The sequence below is a fragment of the Gasterosteus aculeatus genome, chromosome 18 (genome assembly GCF_964276395.1).
Source record: "Gasterosteus aculeatus chromosome 18, fGasAcu3.hap1.1, whole genome shotgun sequence".
Lineage (NCBI taxonomy): Eukaryota > Metazoa > Chordata > Actinopteri > Perciformes > Gasterosteidae > Gasterosteus > Gasterosteus aculeatus.
The window spans coordinates 11,689,608-11,712,308 of NC_135706.1; the positions used below are offsets into that span (position 1 = coordinate 11,689,608).

At 45.5% G+C, this 22,701-nt stretch overlaps 2 protein-coding genes across 2 annotated transcripts; one reads left to right on the plus strand and one right to left on the minus strand.

The window, feature by feature from the left end:
- Positions 1-541: 541 nt before the first annotated feature.
- On the minus strand, positions 542-2,172 carry tcf21 (transcription factor 21). The gene is made up of 2 exons (XM_040161355.2): positions 1,615-2,172; positions 542-1,003 (listed from the first exon to the last, which is right to left on the minus strand). Exons 1-2 carry the CDS (start codon positions 2,035-2,037, stop codon positions 914-916), a joined length of 513 nt encoding a protein of 170 aa, XP_040017289.2. The 5' UTR covers positions 2,038-2,172; the 3' UTR covers positions 542-913.
- Positions 2,173-17,692: 15,520 nt separating this feature from the next.
- Positions 17,693-22,601, plus strand: tbpl1 (TBP-like 1). Its single transcript, XM_040160191.2, has 7 exons — positions 17,693-17,928; positions 18,857-19,105; positions 19,200-19,282; positions 19,477-19,540; positions 20,209-20,312; positions 20,662-20,756; positions 20,988-22,601. The coding sequence occupies exons 2-7, from the start codon at positions 18,971-18,973 to the stop codon at positions 21,074-21,076; spliced, it is 570 nt and encodes a 189-aa protein (XP_040016125.1). The 5' UTR covers positions 17,693-17,928; positions 18,857-18,970; the 3' UTR covers positions 21,077-22,601.
- Positions 22,602-22,701: the final 100 nt, after the last annotated feature.

The window sequence follows — 22,701 nt, forward strand, 5'->3', positions numbered from 1 at the left end:
CAAATTCGCGCCGCTGAGCTCTTTACTTCTGATTGGCTGAATCTAAAATAGCCGATATCCAATCAGGGCGCATCCGTTACAATTAACACAACGTTGGATGTTCTTTAGATGCACGTGTGTTGTGTGCTGTTGGCCTCACATAAAGCTATAGAGCGTATGGCCTTAACATATATCTGTACATTTGAAAGTGAAAGGAAACTAGTATTCGTTATTTATAGATTTTGCACCGTTTCGTCAACCGCGTTCACGCATTTATCGATGAAAAGGGGCAGAAAGATACTTTTAATTTGACTAAAGCAGCAGAGCAATAACTGCTTTTAAAGTTCCAAATAGTATTTGGAGGGAAAAGTGTGTTTATGCACTGACAACCGCGTCCACTGTTATCTGTTAGAAACAACAGAGAGAGACTTATCTGCACTGCCGCTTGGTCGCAGCTCGGGTTCTGCTATTGTGAAGGAGTGAAGTGATAACAGGGGTTACTGGGTCACAGCGTCGGCCCACACAGGGAAATCAAACCGAATAAAAAGAAAACCACAAGGTGTAAAAGTGATACAAATATATTTTATACACATGTAATCTGTACAATTTGAGGAAGTGGACGCGTTTCATGTGCACATCCATCCATCATAATGCAGCTGCCAAAAAAAAGGCCCGCATGAGTAAAAAATGCATCTGCGCTGTATAACCAAAAAAAAGCACGCAGTTGATCTTTGAACCAGCAAAGACAACGTTAGGTGACAGAATGCATTTAAATAAAATTGAACTTGTCATTACGGGAACGAAGGAGACGTCTCTCCGTTATTCCCACTCAAAGGCGGCCGAGATGAGACGTTCAAGTCCGTCACAATCTTTTTTTTTTACTTATGGTCCTTTGAAAAAAAAAAAAACGCACGGGTGTGTCCGCCGGGTTTCGTTATGAGGCCGTCGTTCCACACAACCTCGTCGTGTTCAGCATCTCCTTCAAGTCGTTTTCCGGCTTACCTGCCACCATGAAGGGCCACGTCTGCGGGGGGGACACAATCAGTCAGTACCCACTGGAATGCTAATGCGTCAAGCAGTCAAAACCATGTTAAGCAAAAGATAAGGTCAATTATGTGACGAACAATCACCTTCAGGATGAACATAATGGATTCCAGGCAGGAATGGATAGCGCCAGATGTTTATGCATTGCATTAAGAATGGTATAACCCATTTAAATGCATCTTATGTTTGTTTGGTCCCATATGTCATTTCAAAGGGGTCTTTTTAAAAGGTGGTCTTCTAGGCTGTGATATTTGATATTGCAGAATTAAAATAAAAACTATATTTTAATTAAGTCATTTAAGGTCCAGTGTTACTGCAGCTGGTATTTTAATTCGCAATATACTTCGGATTCCTGGTCATACAGTCAGTATACATATCAATTGTTTTCCCCTCTCATGCACCTGCTTCACTAAACTATCACCGTGGTTCGTAGTCAGGAGTCTGTTGGAATCCTCATAAATCTAAGTCTCATGGAACATTATGAAGACACACGATCATAAGTATTTAAAACAAAAATCCGATTCATCTAAACGTCACTCAAACTTCCATCTGGGTCCCCCACCCCTCCCACACTTTAACCCTCGTGCTCACCAGGTTAACGGGGTGGATATATCCGTTTTCATATTTGTCATTGGCCAATATCTGCCGGAGGTGCGCGATGTAACTGGACGCCAGGCGCAGTGTGTCCAGTTTGGAGAGCTTGGTGTCCGCCGGTACCCAGGGCAAGGTCGTCTTCAGGCGGGAGAATGCTTTGGACAGGACGCGCATCCTGGCTCTCTCCCGGGCGTTGGCCGCGTTTCTCTGTCCGTGCTTGCCCTCCTGCTGCGCCACACCCTTGGGTGCCGTTTTCCGGGACGCTGTCTTCCGTTTCTTGCCCGGCGCGTCGTTTGCGCCGGCGCCCTCGCAGTTGGAGCTCTCCTCCGTGCTGTCGTTGGAGTCTTTGCCGGAGGAGCCAAACTTAAGGATGCCGTCCAGGAGCTCGTCGTCGACATCGCTGAGAGACCCGGTGGACATGGTGAACTGTCTCCAACCGGAGCGGACTCAAAGCATGGGAGCAGGACGCCGAGGCTGGACAAGGACGGAACAGGGCAACCGAACACACGCCTTGGAGATGTGTTCATCAACGTGAAGAAAGTGGGAGGGGGGGGGGGACAGGAACGGACTTTATATCTTCATGTGGCCAGAGAGGGCGTTACCTCATGCTGGGAGGAGACACTGGTGCAGGTTGGTCCTCTAAGGGTTCCAGGACCCCAAGAGAGCCGACTAGTTTATTCCATTGTGCAGAAAAGTGCAGAAAGATGGTTAATTAATAATATTTAATAATAATAATATTTAATATTGCCTCGGTGGCCCATCTGACGTGGTTACCAATATTACTGAAGTAATGCAAAACAAATAGTTGGGGTGGTAATTCATTTTTGAAGTGGTGGCAATGTCCCTTTTTGATGCATCAGATAAAAATCACCATTGCAACCATTTCCCCCCAAACTTCGAGGGGGAACTTTAATTTTATTGATGTTTTATTTTCATAATCTTGAAATTGGAGGGAAACATCCCAAATGTGAATATCTTGTTTTCTGTTATCTTAAAAAAAACTGCCGCTGCTTCTTAATAAGTGGGGCATTTTCACTTTTACATTAATCATGAATCAATATGTTTAATTCTCAGAGACTCAACCTGACAATTAAAATTCCAAAGTATTTGCTTTTATCCCGTCCCACTCGAGGGCCCACGTAACTTTCAGCACATCTTGCCAGTTAACGGGATAAAGTGCAAGGACAAGGGGGTGTCACGTCTCAAATGGCAAACTGGCGCCTTGGTCCCCTCTGATGTAATGGACACCCGGCACCCACAATCCCCTGTTTGGCCTTCCACATCATTCCACACCGATGCTCCATGCCCGGTTCCACTCAGGGGCCAAGTCCAACCAAAGAGTCCCCGGAGCTGCTGCTCTAAGTGGAAAACATTGCGTTCCACCACAGATATAAGGACGGCATTCATGTGCATTCTGCAGACTTCTTTTTTTATATATATAAACATCTACATGAAGATCTCTCTTGCCGGGAGGCCGGCTTTTGTGTGTGTGTGTGTGTGTGTGTGTGTGTGAGGGCTTATGTCTTAACACATCCACAGCTGAAGCGTGTGCGCGGATGAGAGGGGTGTCTCCTGAGAGCTGGCCTTTAACCCCTCTGCTTCCGGTGTCACAGGCCATCCAAATAGGCACCAGCACTACATTTTAACCACTAGAATTGACACAACACAGGAGGGCTCTGAACGTGGAGTTTAATTTCCAGTTGGAAATTGGTGACATCTTGAAATAATTCAACAATTCCGAAAGAGGAGAAAGCACTTTGTAAATAAGCTCTGATTGGTATTCCAGTAAAATAAAGGGATAGATGGTGCTGCACGTAGCAGACCGGAGAAGAGGGAGAGGAATATAGGTGATGGGACGGAGGGAGAGCAAAGAGAGGAAGGCGGGGGATCAATCTCCTGGGTGGGCTGGAAAATCAAAGCACTTTGTGAAAAAGTAATAATAGAGTCTGCTAGATTGATGATCGCCTCCGAGATACATGGAACCACCAGAGAACAACAGAGGGAGTCAGGGAGTGAGAGGCAAACTAAACTAGCTCACAGCAAAAGAGCGCATCCCTTTTTCTCCCCCCCGGGCACGCCGATAAAACACAAACCTCCGCGTAATGTCAGCGGAGCAACTTGCAAAAGGTTACGGCTCGTCATGGGAACGGGGGGGGGGGGGGGGGGGGGGGCAAAGAATGTACAAGTAAGTGTTTAGGGAAACCTTCTCAGTGGCCGTTTGTCCTCCAGTCGCACAGTGACGTGAAGCAACAGGTGGAGAAGGGGGGTGGGGGGGGGGGGGGGGCAGAGGGGACCCTGGCAGTTATGGAAGGACAACTCTGCTAATTAGCCGGTGTGAGGTCAAAGGTTAGGCTGGTTTTATGATGTCACCACAGAGGGACGGGTTCCAGATGCTGCTCACGGGGCCACACTGGGGGACACCTGATGCCTCGGGCCATTATCAATTCTCCCTCTCTCACACACACACACACACACACACACACACACACACACACACACACACACACACACACACACACACACACACACACACACACACACACACGTATGCACACAGACACATTCGGATGCGTGTGTTGCTGCGATGGGGATTTCCTTCTGGGGCAAAATGAATATTGTAGCCGTGATGACGGAGACGCTGGTGATTCTTTAAGGTGCTGCTGAGCAAACCTTCACAGCCTGCATCGGTGTCAAGAGCATGAGTTGGCATAGCGGGCCACTAAAGGGGGTTTATTTAAGTACAGTATCCAAGCCGCAGCTTAGATGTCTCATGTTCACGTTTGGAAGGTGTCAGTGTTTCACAAAACGAAAGCTATATTCAGTTTTCCGTTTGACATTTAAGAAGCCTCTGTCAAACAATTGGAATTGGCGTACTGACAACAAGGGACGAAAATATTTGCCTATTTATTGGAAAAAACATTCCACTTGTATTCTCTTGTGGTTAAAAAAAATGAAATAAAAACAAGAAATAAGACAGAAAGTAGTTTCTTGGAGGCTGCAAAGAACACAATGAGAAACTGTAATCTCAGAGTGAGGCTCGGGGTGAGAAAAACATCATCCATCTATGTCGAAGCCCTCCAGTTCCCTGTCCTTTATCACAGCCGTACTCCCCCAACACACACACACACACACACACACACACACACACACACACACACACACACACACACACACACACACACACACACACACACATTTGCAAACACACTCGTGCACAAGTTGGTTTCCGCCTCAGTTCAAGTAGCTCCAAAAAAAAGAAGAAAAATCAAAGTAAAACAACTGAAAGAAAGGTTGCAGAAAGTACAATAAGGGAGTGGAGAAAGCATATGTGGGGAAGGGGGGGGGGGTTCATATGTGACGGAAACACCAGGCAATAATAGAGAATTATGAAGATGTTTATGGGAGTGTGCATCTAAAATTATATTTCAAAAACGCTACAATCCTTTGATATTCAGTGGCAGGAACATCCGGTGGGAGGCAAGCAGCGATCCTCCAGAATAAGACAGATTTTCTGTCACAGTTTCGGTTAATGACCTGGAAGTCTTGTACTGATGCGTGAGGGAGATGGAGTGTATTTGGTCCCTGGAATGTGTGCACACATTATCCTCACAAGTGTGTGCATCTGTGGGGAAATCTATTGGATTTCACAATATCTGTGGACGGGACGGTAAATTGGGTCGACGCGTCGGTGAATGTCAGAATCTGTGAAATGTCAAATATTTCTTTTGTTTATTCTCAACAACAGGTTTTCAATCAAAGCGGGAGAGGATGAGACACGGTGAGACGAGCCAAATAGAAACCAATGCAAAAAAAAAAAAGCAAAACAAAGGCTTCAACCTCTCTGGCTTCCTCCAACTCTGCATGAATTCTGTAGAAAAGGTGCAGCGCGACTGACCCGCACAGGTGGAAACCAACCACCCGATTGGGGGGTTTAAGCGCGCACGCTAAACTGTTTTGACAATCACAAACCTGCCATGTTGTGTTGGACGTTGTGTTAGCCCGGAGAAAGGAAAACGTGCTGGTTCCACATTCCACAATTCGCCACAAATTATTTTTGCGCAGGTGAGAAGAATCATACTGATCATACTGACCCCTTTAAGAGGCAACAAAATACGCTGCAACACACCCCCCCCCTCCCCCCCCCGACCCGGTCACAGTCTCCCAAAAGTCCAGACAACAAGGCCGTTTTGAGATTTATGTCCGGTCTTACAGTTTCGGGTGTAAGACTTTAGGTATCAAAGATCCACGTGGACGGAAGGCCGATACATTTGTGTACGTGCGTCCTTGACTTTGTGTCCTCAGCGCAGAAACCAGCGGGAAATAGGAAGAACCGGGTATTCTGAGGAGCTGTTGGATCAAACGAACACGAGCAGCAAAGTGATTACACAAAAATAAATGGTCTTTCCGATCTTTCTCTATTTAACGGTTTCCTGAAAGCCGTTTGTAAAGGACAGGCGGACAAGCCAGAGACAGATAGATGGAGGTCAGTAGCGGATCAGCCGTGGGAAAGAGGCAACGGAGGGAAACACAGCAGTGAAAGGGGGCCGACTGCAGAGACGCCGCCAAGCACACCGACCACGGCTTGCTCTTAACGGGCGGCCTGAAAAAAAGACACACGCACCGTTGCTTAAGTTGCATCGGCTTGAACTTGAATTGGCCGAGTGCCCAAAGTGGCCTGTCGGAAGTAAGTGAGACGCGGCGCAGCTGCAGCCCGAGTGTGTTTGTGTGCGCCGCTACAGTACGGCACTTTTTTAACCTCTGTCGCAACCTCTGGCCGCACTCGTGGCCTGGTGATCGGATGCACTGATAAAAACGCTGTGTGTCTGTGTGTGTGTGTGTGTGTGTCTTCACTCGTCAGCACTGTAGGGCAGCAGGGCATTGTGGGACAGTGCCGGGTTTCGGGGGCAAAGGTCTGGTCTCTGTCACTGTGATTGAGTCTACAGCTTATAAACACGCAGAATGGACACTGCTCGGGTCTCTATTTCACGCAGTTTATACGTGTGTGTGTGTGTGTGTGTGTGTGGTTTGATCCTACAAAGTCCCAGCACCCCTACTAAATCCTTCACAGCAGCCATTTGCCCCCCCGTCCCCCCTCTTCCTCCACTGTCCCCACTACTAACTCCACTCCCTGTTGCTGGATGTCTGCTCACCTCCGTGCAGCCAAAACAAATGGAGTCAAAACATTTGAGAATAAACACTCTTTTTAAGCCACCTTGCAGGCCGCACACTCGATCCTGTTAAAATCGGTGTTTTAAAGCCGAACCTGAAGCGACGGCGAACCGGAGATGTGTTGTTGTTTGGCTTTGTTTACACCCCAGCGTGGCACGTCGGCGTTTCCTCCCAGAGGCACTGAGGGCGTTGGAACCCAGTGGGCTGTAAATAAATGTTATAATCCAACCTCAACAAGTGCAGAGACGGGATTGAAAGTTACCGTTACACATGTGGCCTTCAGACGAGTCGACGGCGTGAGCGACCACATGCAACAAGTGTCCAGTGGGACAACAAAGGACTCTGAAATGGGTTTTGTCTATTAACAGAGCAAAGAGAAGGTCGGTCTACAACACACACACACACACACATGAGCACAAACACACACACGGAGGAAGAGCAGCAATGTCTGCTGAGTAAATGTTCTGAATCCCGTTTATAGAACCATTAACAGGTGTAGTTTTCCTTGTGTGTGAGACAATAAACGCACGGGACATTTCATTTTCAACAGGCGACACCGCCGACTCTCAGCCTCATCTAAGACAAATAACAATTCTACGTTGTTGTGTCAAGGGTATCGGTGTCTATTAAATAGTATTATATGTATCTGGCAAAGCTAGATTGTGATTCATGTTCTGTGATTCGTTGTTTTCAAATCTAAACTGATATTTGAAAGGTTTAAATCTTTAGACAATTATTAAAAAAAATGTTTTTATTAGCTCATCCTCCAGATTTATGGTGTCTTTTTTTGAAGTGTTACAGATATCCAACACTACTTTTAGAGCTTGCATTGAGGATTTAAGATTCACAGGAGGATTGCGCAGACAAATCACTCGAGGGCTCCAGGGAAGTTTATCCAAAGTACAGATTATGCACGACCGAATCATTTCATATCTCTGTTCCTCTGTAAATGAAGGGGATGCAACGTCAGGATTTTCATTACACACCTAATTATCTGTGTAACACTTGACCGTCACTGATATTATTCACACCTGATCACTCAGGCTGTTGTTAACATGCGGGGCGATGATGGAGAGGGATGATAAACAGTGCTGCGCCCTTATTGGCTGGATCAGGTTCGGTGCTTTGATCCTCTTCCTCCTCATTAGTCAGCGGGGGAATAAGTCGCCCAGAGCGACAGGTGTGCGAGTCTGTTTATACATGTCGACATTTCTGTAACACATTAAATAAGGTGCAAAAATTCCAGAACACTCACCAGAAAACGTGTTTGTCCGTGCTCTATCATATTTATTATTACATTTGACTTTTAGTTCATTTTGAAGGAAGAAAAAACGGATTTCGTTTTTTTTTTTTTTGTTCCTGCAGATGAAATGATCTCATCACATCATATCTCCTCTGTCTACGTGGTCGGGTTAGCTCATAGTTTCACACTCATAAACAGACCACGGACACACACACACACACACACACACACACACTATGACATTCAGGGGTAATTACTGTAGCTCACTGTGCTAAAGGGAGACAGAGCATTATCAGACCCCAGGAAGAGCGATATGAGCAGTCCCTGAAGGCAGCACACTGAGGGCTGTGTTTTCTGCATCCATGCACGTGTCTTTGTCTCTGTGGCAAGAGGGTGAGGTGGGAGGGGGGGGGGGGTTAGCCTGCTCTTGTGAACAAACTCCAGGCTCGGGTAAGATACACCCACGTAACCTGCCGATATCTCCGGATAAACCGGCCAAAAGCTGCTGATAGCCAGGGTGTTAACTGCCCCAGATGAATGAAAACCAACGCCTTTCTGGGCGAAGACATTACGCACATCACCCTCCTCCCCTGGCTGTCTCCCTTCCAGCCTACAATCTCCCCCCCAGGTCCCGCAGGGGAGCCGTCGCCCCCACCGGGCCCAGCATCCCGGCTGCACCAGGGCTGCTCCGCCGATACGCCTCTCGTCTCGATGTTCAGGGAGGGAACGCGTGTGCAAATATTTGACTTGCATGGACACACACACCCTCCCACTGCACAGCCGTGAAAGCCTGATTTCCAACACTGGTGTAATGCAACACGGCATGCCTTTGGTTGTCTTTATGACAGAAAAGTAGAAAGAAAGAACAAATAAAAGAAAGACAGAAGAATGTGGAATTAGCGGTTTGTGGCGTGAAGTGATGGTGTGTTGTGTACATGAGTGTGTGTGTGTGTGAGCATGTGTGAGTGTGTCAGTTCTCCCATGAGATGCAGATATAATGCTACCGGAGGCTAACAGGAGATGACCAAGAGGTGAGATGTGAGTTGTGATACAAAAAGCCTCTAACACACACACACACACATTCAGCATCAAATCCCAAGGGAGCGTTAAGATCCTATGAACCCAAGTCCCAAAGCAGGAAGCAGACTAGTGTGTGTGTGTGTGTGTGCACATTAGCTCATTAGTGTGTGCATGTGTTTGTTTGTGTCACTGCGGGTGTGACCCAAGCTCCGGTGCAGCTAACAGACAGGTCCACTTAGCCGAGGACAGACACAACAGCACCTCACCTTCATGCGGTGATCACAGACAGACGGTGACCTCTCTACTACAGCACATAGCGTTTCATCATGAGGTTATGATGCTGAATACAGATTTCTCTGATGACACCACACTTCATGCATTTATGAGAAAGAGAAAGGTCGTTACAGGGTGACCCTTGAAAGATGTGATGCTCTGCACTTGTGAGTTTGTGCAGGGACGAAATGGACCCTTTGAACAGGTATTCTTTCCGAGAATACGGGTGCTTCCACTAAACATGGAACAGTGTTTATTTCTTTCCTTAGTTTGGTTGGAATGAGAACTTAAAGGTCGATATGCAGACTGAGCAGCGCTTGAATTTGTTTTTGCCAGTATGATTCCACATTTTTTCCACTTTCCTCTATTTATTATTACTTTGTGCCGTGTGTTTATGCATATTAATCTCCATCCCTCCCTCTGCCTTTCTTCTTGTTTCTTTTCCCAGAAGATTATTGAATTGTTTGTGGTTGCAAAGAGGTGGGATAAAAAGTGTGCCATCAATTATTCTCATATTTCCAAGAATGTCTTGAGTGTATCACACACACACACACACACACACACACACACACACACACACACACACACACACACACGCACGTGCACACATCCATATCCACTTCCTCTCACTTGCTTAGAAATATTAGGCAAAATATCTCTGTCGCTGTTGTGTATCCACTGTCCAGCTGTTTGATTTGTATTTAATGTTTGGCTTATTTATTTGACAGCAGCGGTGTGTATCTCAAGAGTTGAGAAGTGTGTAGGAATGTTTGTGTGCGCTTGTGTTTCTCCCTCGGTTTCATCAACATCATCCCTATAACGCTTTAATCGTTAATAGTTTGCCGACATATGTTAATGAGTTGGCGTTTGTTTTTGCTTTGCGCTTTGTTAATAAATATGTAATGATTGGATTGTAGCTATTTGCATTAGTTATTGAGTCACTTTTGTCAGATCATTTTAGTAAAATGCCAGCAGGTAAACTTCACAGCCATGAGATTGCTGTTATGTAGCAAAAGTGACTCATCTGGAAATGTGCATGGAAATGAAAACTGTCAAACACTACATTTGATTTTTTAGAATTTTGATATGAACTATGACACTGCTGGATCCCCTTTTTAAAACCCCTCTTTGTTGGTAAACAAACTGCTGCAGAGTTGTAAGATTGCTTGTTTTCTTTGTTGATTCGAGATTTGTCCAAATGATCATGTATGATAATATAACATGTAAAAGACAAAACAGGGTCCTTTTACTTTCAGTGGGCAAATTTGAGCTAACTTAACTTTTATTTAGTTGAATGCAGGTCATGGCGGTGCATTTATTCCCAGTGTACTCTTCAATCATTATATTACTTTGAGCAAAGGTCTATCTGAAGGCATCTGGACCTTTCCATGACTGATGAGGCCTCACCTTGCTTTTTTTACTACACTGTTTCTTCTTAGTTTGGGAAAGAAAACGAGCAGATCTATCAGCGAGATGGTGGTCCTTATCTATCTCTTTCCCCCTGCATGCTAATTAAAGACAATAAACCTTCCCGATCATTTCTCTGCAGCTCCAAACTCACCGTCACCTCTGCTCCTCCAGCACCCGCTCGCACATGGCCAGATGGGGTGAGAACACACACACACACCTACACGCACACACGTGCCTAAACACATGGTTGTTGGCTTTCCCCCGAGGTAGCAGGTGTTTGTAAACTAAAATGCTGCGTAGCCGCATATAGGCAACGCTGAAATGCGTGTTTAAATAAGCACTGAATGATAAAATGCAGGTCTCTTAAATACACAACGCCACATCTTTCTGCACCCAGCATCTAAACGCGCGCACACACACACACACGCACAGATTCATTTTATCGTATGTCTAAGTTTAAAGCTCTCGTTTATCTTCACTCCGCGCCTTAAACACAGGTGTTTGGAGAGCTCACAGATGAGTCTGATGCCAGATATCGTGCGACTATGTTCAAGTCTTCTCTCTCCCTCTCACACATACGATTGTTTCCCACAGAAACTTCCCCCCCCTACTTCACTTATCACAAACACACAGACTTTACTCAAACATGTCTTTTCCCCCACTCACCAGCTCCGGCAATACGCAGATATTTATTTAGCCCAGAGACAGGCAGTCTCATGAGCAGACCGGCCCTGAGATTTTTATTGAGCAAGAAGATAAAAAGACCAGTTCTGCTCTGCGTCCATTAGGGCTAAAACGGCCCGAAGATCGTCTGATGAAATGGAATAAACTGTTGTGGTTATCTCCCCCTCTGGCTGCGGGGGTGCAGGGGGAGCCGGAGAGAGAAGGAGAGAGAAGGACCACATACGCACGCTCCCAAAACTACACATTACCTAACAGACGCACACAAATCTATCCCTCCTTGGTATTGCCCAGGTCTGTATTTACCCCTAACCATAACAGAGCAGGCAGATAATGGCTGAGGGGACCGTCGTAAAAATAACCTGGCACACGTCTGTTTGGATTAACCGCGTCTCCTCACTCTTTCTTTCTGCTTCTTGATCCCTCCGTTATGTTTTATTGCTATTTTCTATTCCTAACATTTTTAATCTATCTCTATTCATCGATCAAGCTGAAATGAAACGACAGTATGGCCACGAATAGTTGATTCTCTTCCTGCTCTTCCTGCGCCTTATCAACAGAAGAAGCAACAGGGGCTGCTTTTTCTCCCCTCAAACTAGTCTCTTTGTTTGCGCAAGATATAAAATACTTGTCCAAATATGTTAAAAACTGAATCCGGGGGGGGGAAGAAAACAAGACAGACCAAGAAACCGCATGTATCATTAGTAATTAGTGGAACCACAAGCATTCCCACAAACACTGCAATAAATGTTGGAACAATAAAACAGCTCATTCTCTATTCAGTGTTGCAGTTCTCCCAGTGAACTTCCCCCTCAACATGAGTGGATGAATTGACTCTTAAAGGTGCGAGATCAAATATTTGGAGCATTTCAAATTTCGTTTCAGCAGCTTTAGCTCTGTTTTGGTCACCACCAACTCTTGAGGGACATATTCAGCTCTTCAGGAGCTGAGTGCTCGACTTTGTTCACAAGCTTTTGCTGGCTTTGTCTAGCTGCTGGTTGGTGGTGGGACCAATAGAGGGATCCCAGTAGGGAACCAAAAAAGACATTGTAAAATGATGGGGAAACTACAGACAACAGATAATTACATTTCAAAATGTGTATTTCAAAATGGGAATAAGAGTGTTTTTTGGAGCTTAGAATGAACCGTTTTTATCTACATATCTAAATAGAGCCATTTGGGTATTTGCATTGGCCACATGAAGCATATGAAATATGGACATATAGGTTTCTGTTACTTCAAATAACTTTAATGGCAAAAAAAAACGCCAATGCTGAAGTTGCTGACTCCTTGCGATGAACATTCCCACAGTTAAACCCTTCGTGTTTTCCAGGATGTGCCTTTTTCATGAGTCATGTTCAATCAAACCGGAAACAATTTTGTTAAAAAACCAACAACACGACAGTTGATTCCTTCAATAAACTCTCTGAACCCCAAAGGAGGACATCGAAGGCCCGTAAAATGTTGATCCCCTTGTCTGATGAGAATGGGAGGCCAATATTTTATATCCTTGTGGAGGACGTGGATACAATATATCTGACAGAGCTTTATTAGCTTACTCTTTAATGACTTCCTGCGCAGAGTGAGTCTGCAGGAGACAGAGGGAGTGGAACTTGCTAAGAATCTTTTATTTATTTGTTTTACTCTTTCTTTTTGCTCTTGGACTTTCTTTGAACTGTTTATCCTCTTCCCTCATGCTTCTCATCCCCGTGGCTGATTCCTCATTCGCCTTCCATCTATCTAAAACACCGTCCTTTGGAGAGACTGCAAAGTGAATGCCTCTTCAACATGATAAGTATATAACCTTGTCCACGTATTCCTTAGTGTACACCTCTCTCTCTCTCTCTCTCTCTCTCTCTCTCTCTCTTCTGGACGGCTAAGATGGGGTTACTAATGAGCACATGTTCTGATGATGAAGCCTTTTTCCAAGAATCTTTTCTCCCAAACGCCCGTGGCCTTTGGATGACTCCCCAAGGAGACCATTAATTTAGATATCAGTGTGTGTGTGTGTGTGTGTGTGTGTGTGTGTGTGTGTGCGCTTAGGCATTCGTTTGTGCCTGCATGTTGCTCTCATATGAGTGGGAGATCTTTGTTGCTTCATTTCATTGCACACAAACAGCAGTATGAGCAAAAGCAGATCAATTAGAGTGCGTGCACGTCGGCGAACACGCAACGGCACGGAAACCAAAACCAAACTCCCAAAAGTATAAGCTGGTAAAACACAACAAACCCTTATCACATATCCCTCCTTCCTATCATCATTCTGCACCTTCACCCCGACTTGTTCCCCGAACGTCACCCCAAAACATCCTTCTATGTCAACACCCCCCCCCCCCCCCGCCCGCCCCCCCCTATTGCACCGAAATGCAGACCCTCACCAGCACAAAGTTTCTGTGACTCTTTACGCACATGCACACGGGGGGTAGAGGGTACTTTTGGCACCCACCCTCCCCTCCAATTGACATGCATAGTATACATCAAGACACACAGTGATAATGGTGCATGCAACCCCCTGATCGCAAACATACACACACACACACACAATATCTCAAAAGGCCACCAGGTGAGTAATTTAGTAATTTTCTCCTACAGCAGTTTGTTTTGGATTCGCTCTGTTGTCTAGAGAGGAAGAATCCACTCTGCAGGGCTTACAGCAGCTCCTTCTTTATCCAAACACTGGACGTGTGTGTTTGTCTCCTTGGGGTGCTGATAAAATGACCGCTGGCCCCCACTTGCGCATTGGAAATGTGTTGTTTGTTAATGGGCCAGTTAAGAGACACAAAAAGAGGGCATCGGGATCCTTTAAGCATTTCCTAAACACTGGTGCTGTTTTTCTTTTCAAATTCTTCATTCTTTACCTTAGATGGTTTTCTCGTCAACTGTACAGCACTCATGAGACGAGGCATCCCTCGGTTAAGTATATTAACCTATACTTTATCATATGAATCTTCAGTTTGCATGAAAGCAATTGTAGTCTAATTTGTAGTGTTTGAACTTAGAGAGGGAGTTTGCTAGAACAAAAGATTGCAAATTTTTGAAAAAGCAGGTGCTTTCTCATCGGACTGGATCGCTCCAGATAATGTTCATGGCAGCGTCATCATTTCCAAAACTAGTCTAAACATGGCTTAACGGGGAACTGTAAAATAACATTTATGCAGGTGCTGTTAATGTTAGGTCAGTAAATCTGGCATGATGAGCGTTTGAGTGATTGTCTCTGTGTCTGAGTTGGCCTCATCTCTGCAGCTGATGGGAGGATGAGGCGATTTCACTTCTTTTTAGAAACTCCTTTTGTTTGGCCTACGTGTTAAGACTCCCCAACACTTTGAGTGAGAAAGTAGAGAGTTGGCTCTCAAGACACAACCTACACATGGTAGGTTTGGTCATGTGAATACAAATAACTCCTGGGTATCGCAATGTAGTTTTTGCCCTGGAACGTACATAAAACTCACAGACTTACTGATTTGTGTTGGTTTTCAATAGAACAATTCATGTTATTTGAGACAACAACCACCTTTGTCATGTGCCTAAATATTTTGAATTTACTTTGAGTATTGCAATGTGTAAACTGAATCAGTGGATTTACATCATTGTTGATTTGATTAATCATTTCCCCAGAATCTAAATCTAAATTAAAGTCTCTGAGTTTTGAGGTGATGCCTGTTCAAAGGAATCCTGCACACATGCATTTCTATTTATGCAATAAAAATATATTTTTTGATGTGGCTGAGCTTGCATGCACATGACACTGGTGTGCTAGCTGTGCCCCTGATGCCTGGCTCACTGGTCCCAGTAAGAATTGGATTGATATAAACAGGCTCGGTGGTTCCCACGTCTCTGTTTACACTGGGAGACCCCAGAGCAGCACTACCAGAGCACTGGATTCCCTCCACACGGCCAACTCACACACTATCCGTCTCTGTCTCGTACAGAAACACTCACTCATAAGTAAACACACGCAGCATGTGGGCATGCAGAAGCAGTCTGCACACATCTATGCAGAGATGCAACCATTAAGGTGGGTATGGTCACTGTCTTATCTCCTCCCGCGTGCTGTTATTGTTTGAGACCCCCCGTGCTTTCATTTCTGTCGTTTCCAGCCTCGTCCCTGGATCCTTCATTTCTGCACCCTTTTCAAACTCTGCTGCGAAAAAAGTGAGAGTTCCCACAGAGCCATCAGAGCAGTATTGAACTCAGTTTTACAGCACTACCAAAAAGCCTCTCAAAAGGTTTAACTTTGCCGTCTGAGTCCTTTTGAAAAGGGCCTGTGATGTACGCCCAACATAAACAGAACACTGGGGTCCTGACAAACACGCCCAGTTTACAGGCAACAGTGAGGTCACTCCTGCAGAACATCTCTGCAGAGACACATCTGCTGACTGGGACCAGCTACGTTTTTTAAAAGGATTGTGTTTTTGGAAAGCTCAAGGCACAAAACAATCTTGTATTAGTATGTTTCATTGTGATTTTGGAGAAAATTGTGTGACTGTCAGCTTTTTATCATATACAGATCGCACAGATATCCAAGGGAAAAAAAACATCTTTTAGGGCCTGGAGATGAGTGCACATGTGGCCTCCATTCACCAGGGTTCCTCCCCAAAGTTAACATTGCACTTATCATCTGTATAAATGTATAAAAACTTTTCAAGATAGCCAATAGTCCGTAACTATTGTTACACGCACACACAGAAACACACGCCAAGCACATGCATGGTGTGACACAAGGAAAAATGATCCATCTCTCACTTTCCCTCAGTCACACACACACACACAGAGCAGTTACAGTGATAGAACGTCTATTTATTCTCAGACATTTCTGGATCTATTAGGACATAAGTGCTCACATCTGTGTGTTTACAGGCTGCATCTTATGACCTAATGAGAATAAGAGCATTGTTCCCTTGGGAATAAGCTGCCTCAGCGATGTGCAACCCAACAAACTATAAACATACTCCTGCGCCCTGCGTCAGCCGCCTCACAACACACACACACAAACACACGCACACCGTCTTTGCTAGTGGTCTGACTTTCCTAACCTTATCTAAATCTAAACCTTTATAGTAAACATCTCGGGACATCTGAACGAGGCTCTTGCGCGAGATGACTTACGGGGCTGTATTTCACCAAGAGAAGCCCAGGAGGATTCAATGATGAGGACACAATTTGGTAACCAGGGAGGAAGAACAATAATAACAAGGCTGAATCACAAAGAAGTTATTTTTCTGTTTTGTTTGGACGCAGGCCAGGAGGGAGAAGTATTTACAGTGGTCCAAGCAGAAGAACTGGGTAACAGGACGCAATGCGTGTATGTGCATAAGCAAACAATAAGTCAGGGATATTAACACTAAAAAGCACACACATAATGTGCACATAAAGTTCAGTTTAAGATAATCGATTCGAAAAGATGATATGTCGTACTTATCAGATTGACTTTCATGCGGTGTTAATAGAGCGAGTGAAATCATCTTACGGTAAGGTATGATCAGCCACAAAGTCATTATCAGTATGCCTAAAAGTCCTGATCACTGCGGGATGTGACACCGGAGCAGACACCTCCAGACACCATTCATTCACTGGATTCATTCATGAGTCACGGGAGCGGCTGTGAACTCTCTCATTGATAACACAAACATCCCCAACTTCCTCCAAACTTTACTCCTTTTCCTCTTTTGTAGTCCGTCCAGAATTCCCCACAGACCAGATGTGCTCACTTTCCACAGAGATGTACTAATCCGCACAGTTTGAATGTAAATACGCCATAAACACTGGGGGGAGTTACATATTGTTATCTGGAAAAAGGGTGTTAACATAAGCTTGTTAAATGTAATATTGGCAGACATAGATGATCACAAAGGCAAATTTGTGGACATAGAATTTGGCCACAGTGAACAAGCACTTTAACCTTTTGTTGAATAAATTATAACTTTGAGCCTCAATGAATCCCCTAGTTCATCTGTTTACCACTCATGTCAATTAGAAGCTTCCTTTGCAGGAAATGATGTAGACAAGTTGCAAATTATGTCAAAATAATGTAATTTCTCTTTCCCAGCAGGACGACCCTCATTGTCCGCATGGCTGCGCGAGATACCAACTCATTGGCAGTGGTTTCTGTTCAAGTATATCTGTATGAGCAGGTAGAACTTTTAATCAGTGAATAGAATATGTCCTGGAGAAAATGAATGAAAAATGGAAAGTAAATCCATTATATGTGCTGCAGGAATCAGCTTTATTGGCCCGGTAGGCATACATGGGACTCCAATTTATCCTTATGCTCTGCTCTCCACATACAACATTTCTAAAGGTAACCTTCTGTTTAACAACTTAGTGAGTTAGCACCGTTTTATTTTGAAAGGGGTTGCCGGAAGTTTCAAATTCAATAAATTGCCTGCATTTATTCAGAAACTCCAAAAACAGGAAGGGGTTTTGCTTCCAGTCCACGGATGCAGGGGTCCGTGCAGATTTTTTTTCACCGTTGACCGGGCTGTTTATGTCTCTACTGCACTGAGATTGCCAATGAGGTATCTTATGAATTCAAGCACACATTCCACATGCACACGTTTGCCGTTTTCACGCAAACCCGCCCGGAAACAGTTGCAAAACCCCCCTCGTCCTCAGCGTAACGCTACGCAGCTAGCATGCTAGCTAGCTTAGCTAACAACTTTTCATTCATTAATGCTTGTGCACTTTCTTTGTTGCTAGTTAGCCGATAGCTGTATTCACCGCAGTCGACGGGCAGTTGTGGGGTATCATAACTCTTCGTTTTTTAGTCGCTAAGGTCAGTAAGGTTGTCCCGTTTCAGGCCGGGCCATGTTGTGATGATGGAATAGTTTGCGATTAACCGTTTTGACAGCCGGTTGCATCGGCCTAGCAACGTTCGCTAGTTTAGCATCAATTCCATAAACATCCATCAGTTGCGTTACTTCATAAAAACAACGCCGGGAAGGGCGACGCGTCAGCTGGAACGCCGACACACACCTCACATCCCAGACGAGCTTGAACCCCAATCAACATATTTCACTTTTCATTTTATACGTCGTTTAGCCTCAAATATATAACGTGAATTCGCCTTTTTCTGCGGAGCGCTAGGTAACGTATGAAGCTGTATCACCAGCGGGGAAGCTAATACGTTGTAAATATAATCCGAAATGTTTAAATACTTCCTCTGATGTGCAGATGGCTTTGTGATCCGTGTTTTGAGTGATTGGGATCCACGTTGCAGAGGAATCGGGTGAATCGGTGTCGCCACTATGTGCCACGTTATAAGCCCCTTTCGGGACGTTTGCAGTCAGCTGTAGAAACAACGTTTACTCATTTCTGTCAGTTAATTTATTGATTACGTGGAAAATCAAATTTTTAAAAAAGGCCTAGAGACATTGCAAATGTCAAAATGACTTCTAACTCTCTAATACTAACAGACCCCGGGGCCCATTTCTTTTCCCCCTCCAGCTCCACTCGTCTCTCTCCCCGTCCGTCCGTGCGTGAAAACGCGATGGTGGCATCGGCGGTAAACGTGTGAGGAGAACGCTCCCGTGGTCCTCTTGCTGCACCGCACACTTCCTCATGGAGCCCGGCAATGACGACGCACTCGATATCATCATCACCAACGTGGTGGCCACCTTCAGGGTCCGGTGCCACCTCAACCTGCGCACCATCGCCTTGGAGGGAACCAATGTCATCTATAAGCCCGAAATAGGGGTAAGGAAGTCAAACGCTGAGCTCCGCCTCGTTGTCGCTCACAGAGTGGGTCATGTGACTGCGCGTTGAAATCGGACCGCTCTTTGGTTTTCAGAAAGTGCTGATGAAGCTTCGGAAACCCAAAATCACAGCCTCGATCTGGTCCTCGGGGAAAATCATCTGCACCGGAGCGACAAGGTAAGACGTTGACTGACCGGCTGTAGAAGCGTTCTCGTCTTGTGTTACACTAGCGGTTATCATTTTTGGCCAATCAGCGAACCTCAAACCAACACCGGGACGCCTCTGGTTCTGTATGTGTCTCTTTTGCAATGCAAATCATCTACGGTTGTTGTTTTTTTCTCTGACTGCTCTCTGCTCTTTTCTTTGTTCAGTGAGGATGACGCAAAGCTGGGTGCTCGCAGGTTAGCACGCGTTCTGCAGAAACTGGGCTTCAAGGTGAGCGGTTGGTTAACTGCATGGGAACAGATTCCACTTTTTTTTTTTTCACTGTTCTGTTTAAAAAGACCGGAACATGAATGCAAAAAGGGAGCTTGTTTTAATATCTGTTAAAGATTCACGAGACGTCAGATTGTCTTTTTAAGGTTCAACTGTCATTCAAGTTATTTTCTCAGGTTTATTACACGTCGTTTTCTGGCGGAAGGAGAGAAGTTGCATTAGTTGGGTAGAGAGATCTGTTGAGCCTGAAGTAACTGATGCTGTGCACCTGACCGGGTGGGGGAGCGCTCTCTGCTCGGAGCTCCCGATTGAAAATAAGCTTATGTCCGCAGGGAGGGAGCGTGCTTAGAGAGGCCCAATAGATCCCGAGGCGATTCTTTCCAAAGTGGTTGAATTTGCCGGATCAGGTTCGTCTCGTAAAATTAGCATTTGTCTCCCGAGAACAAAAAGACGCTTGAGAACCGTTGTTGTGTCACAGGCTGGCATGGGGACAGACGACCACTCTCTCTCTGCGGGGAGGAAAGACCGCGCAGGCACGGGACGAATCCGTGAAGTCTGTTCACTTTATAGATATCGTGTATTCAGCACTGACCGAGATTGTACGACTGAGACTTGTCCTTTTGTTGTGAAATTCTAAATACATTTGCATGTGCGTGTCGTGTGTCCAGGTGAGGTTTTCCGCCTTCAAAGTGGTGAACGTCCTGGCCGTGTGCTCCATGCCGTTTGGGATCCAACTTGTAGACTTTACAATAAAAAACCGACCCATTGCCAGGTAATGTGGTACTACACGTCGTCACTGTCATTCAAATCTTTTCCCTCTCGATCTCTCCCAGCATTTATTTACAAGTAGTTTCATTGATATTAAGGAAAGAAAACAAACCACCGTCATGAATGTCTCTTTTATTGGCTCTCTGATTAAATTGAGTCTGACACCTCAATACCTGCATTATAAAGCTAATGGCTTTGTTCGCTTTTTGCTTTTTAGTCTTTCAGTAATGGCAAGGACAGGGTGACCTCTAGTGGTGGCAGCAGTGGTCTCGCACGAGACGTTTTTAGACGAGCCGTGGTTTGCAAGCCTTTCGTTTACAAACAACTAACCCGTGTTTATTTCCATCCATCAGCTACGAACCAGAGCTCCATCCGGCTGCCACGTACAGGATCAAACACATAAAGGCCACGGTCCAGGTGTTCTCCACTGGCAGCATCACAGTCACAGGTAGAGCTCTCACACTCGCATAGCAACCTGCACACAAACAACGTCCGGTTTGAGGCTGCGTCGCAAAAATGCACTTTTATAGTCTTGTCACAAGCAGAATCGGCGAATAACCCGATCCCTCCAGGCTTTCCCCTCCCCGGGTGACGGAGCGTGTGCCCGCTTTTTGTGTTTGTGCGTTAGGCTGCACTTGTCTCTATGTGGGTTAATGCTTATTCTCCTGCTCTCACCCAGGACCAAATGTGCAGAACGTGGCCACGGCCGTCGAGCAGATTTACCCGCTGCTGTTCGAGTGTCGGAAGCCAAAAGCCCTCTGCAAATAAAATCAAGAGTCAAAAGAAAGCGGCAACGAAGGAAAGAGAAGGCGCCAGTGTGTTCGTCCCGAGTGAGGAAGCCTTCGGATTTACCCGCTCGATTTTATGGCCGGGGCGGCGGCGGTGGCGGCAACCGACTTCCAACACGATCAACGCCGGCCCGGATTTTAAAGAGAATCTTCAACGATGCCGGTTGGAGTTTTAAAATGTTAATAAAAGACGCTATTGTTCTTCTTGGGGATTTTAAAGAGACGAAACTCGCGAGTACTTTGTTGGACGTCACACCCGTCGGGGGATGCTGGTCGGCCCAAAAAAACGCTGGCGCACAGCAGGGCGGAGGCATCGCCTGTGTGTTTTAAAAAAAATTTTTTTTTTAAATTCCTTTGAAAGTCTTCACCATTTCAGCGCTCAGCGGTTTCGATTCGGTTCTGTTCGGTTCTGACCCTCCTCCTCATGCCAGACGCCGTCACGCCCGCCCGCCCGCCCGCCCCCCCCCCTCCAGGAGCCTCTCCGTCCACGGGCACGAAGCTTTGGCCAGAGAAAAGGCAGCAGTCCAACCGCAGACAAAGTCCTCACTGTCCCCACGTGTACTGTTAAGTGAGCACGTGTCCTCGTGCAGGCGGACGTGTCCACCCGCGGCACACGCGCGTCCGATTGGAACCGCTGGTTTCTCACATTTCCTTCCATAGTTTGGTTAGTTTGCTGTAAATGTGTCTCTTATTTAATTTTCTTGTCAATTCCTAACAATAGTTTTCAACATACTTAAAAGATGAATTTTGGTTTTTCTAGGCTGGACAGACACCCAGGACATCGCTGTCCTAAAGGTTTCTTTTTTAACGGAATGAAAACATTCGAAGGGTTTAAGGGGTATTTCATGTTTCAGGTGGTGTGTTGAGCCGCTGATCCCTGACTTAAGCCAGCTGCTGGCTGCTGGATTATCCAGATGCCGTGTTAAGTGGACACTGGACACCCGTCAGTAGCTAGTTAGTCCCAGGCTAAAGTTGGGATGAGGCGAGTTACGGCATTGAGAATTATCGCTGGGAATAAAGTTATCCACGCTCATGGAAATTGCCGCATAGGAACAGAAACAGAAAAAGGACGGTAAAGGTTTCAGCAGAGAACTCAAAAATAACTGGAATGAATAATGCAGCCGTTAAATGAAGTGACACACAGTTTAATGGCCGTTCATTCAGCGCTGTCCCCTGTAAGGAGGCTTGGCGCTGCATTCATTTGAGTTTTTCTGAAGGAACATAAAACCGTACGCAGTGTTCAAAGAGCCCGTGCTTAGAGTATTAGCCAAGGAAAAGAAACGTCATAGATTATAATTTACCGAAACAGAAATTTAGTGTTTTTAAATGTAAAAAAAACCTCATGACAGGCAACGTAGATGTGTTTGATCTGAAAGGCGTTGATTAAAACGCGGTGTCTTAAGTATGCGGGATGGACTTTTTGAACCTGTGTGAACTGAGCATTTGCGCCATTTGTTCAGAATTTTGTATTTTGTATAAAAATAAAGGTTCACGGTAAAACGCCACCGCGGTGCTGCTGTCTTGCTCTCACCATCATTGCGTCTTCTGTCTGTTCCTGATTGCATGTGTTTATTTTCAGACTGACGGAAAGAGACACACTTCCAC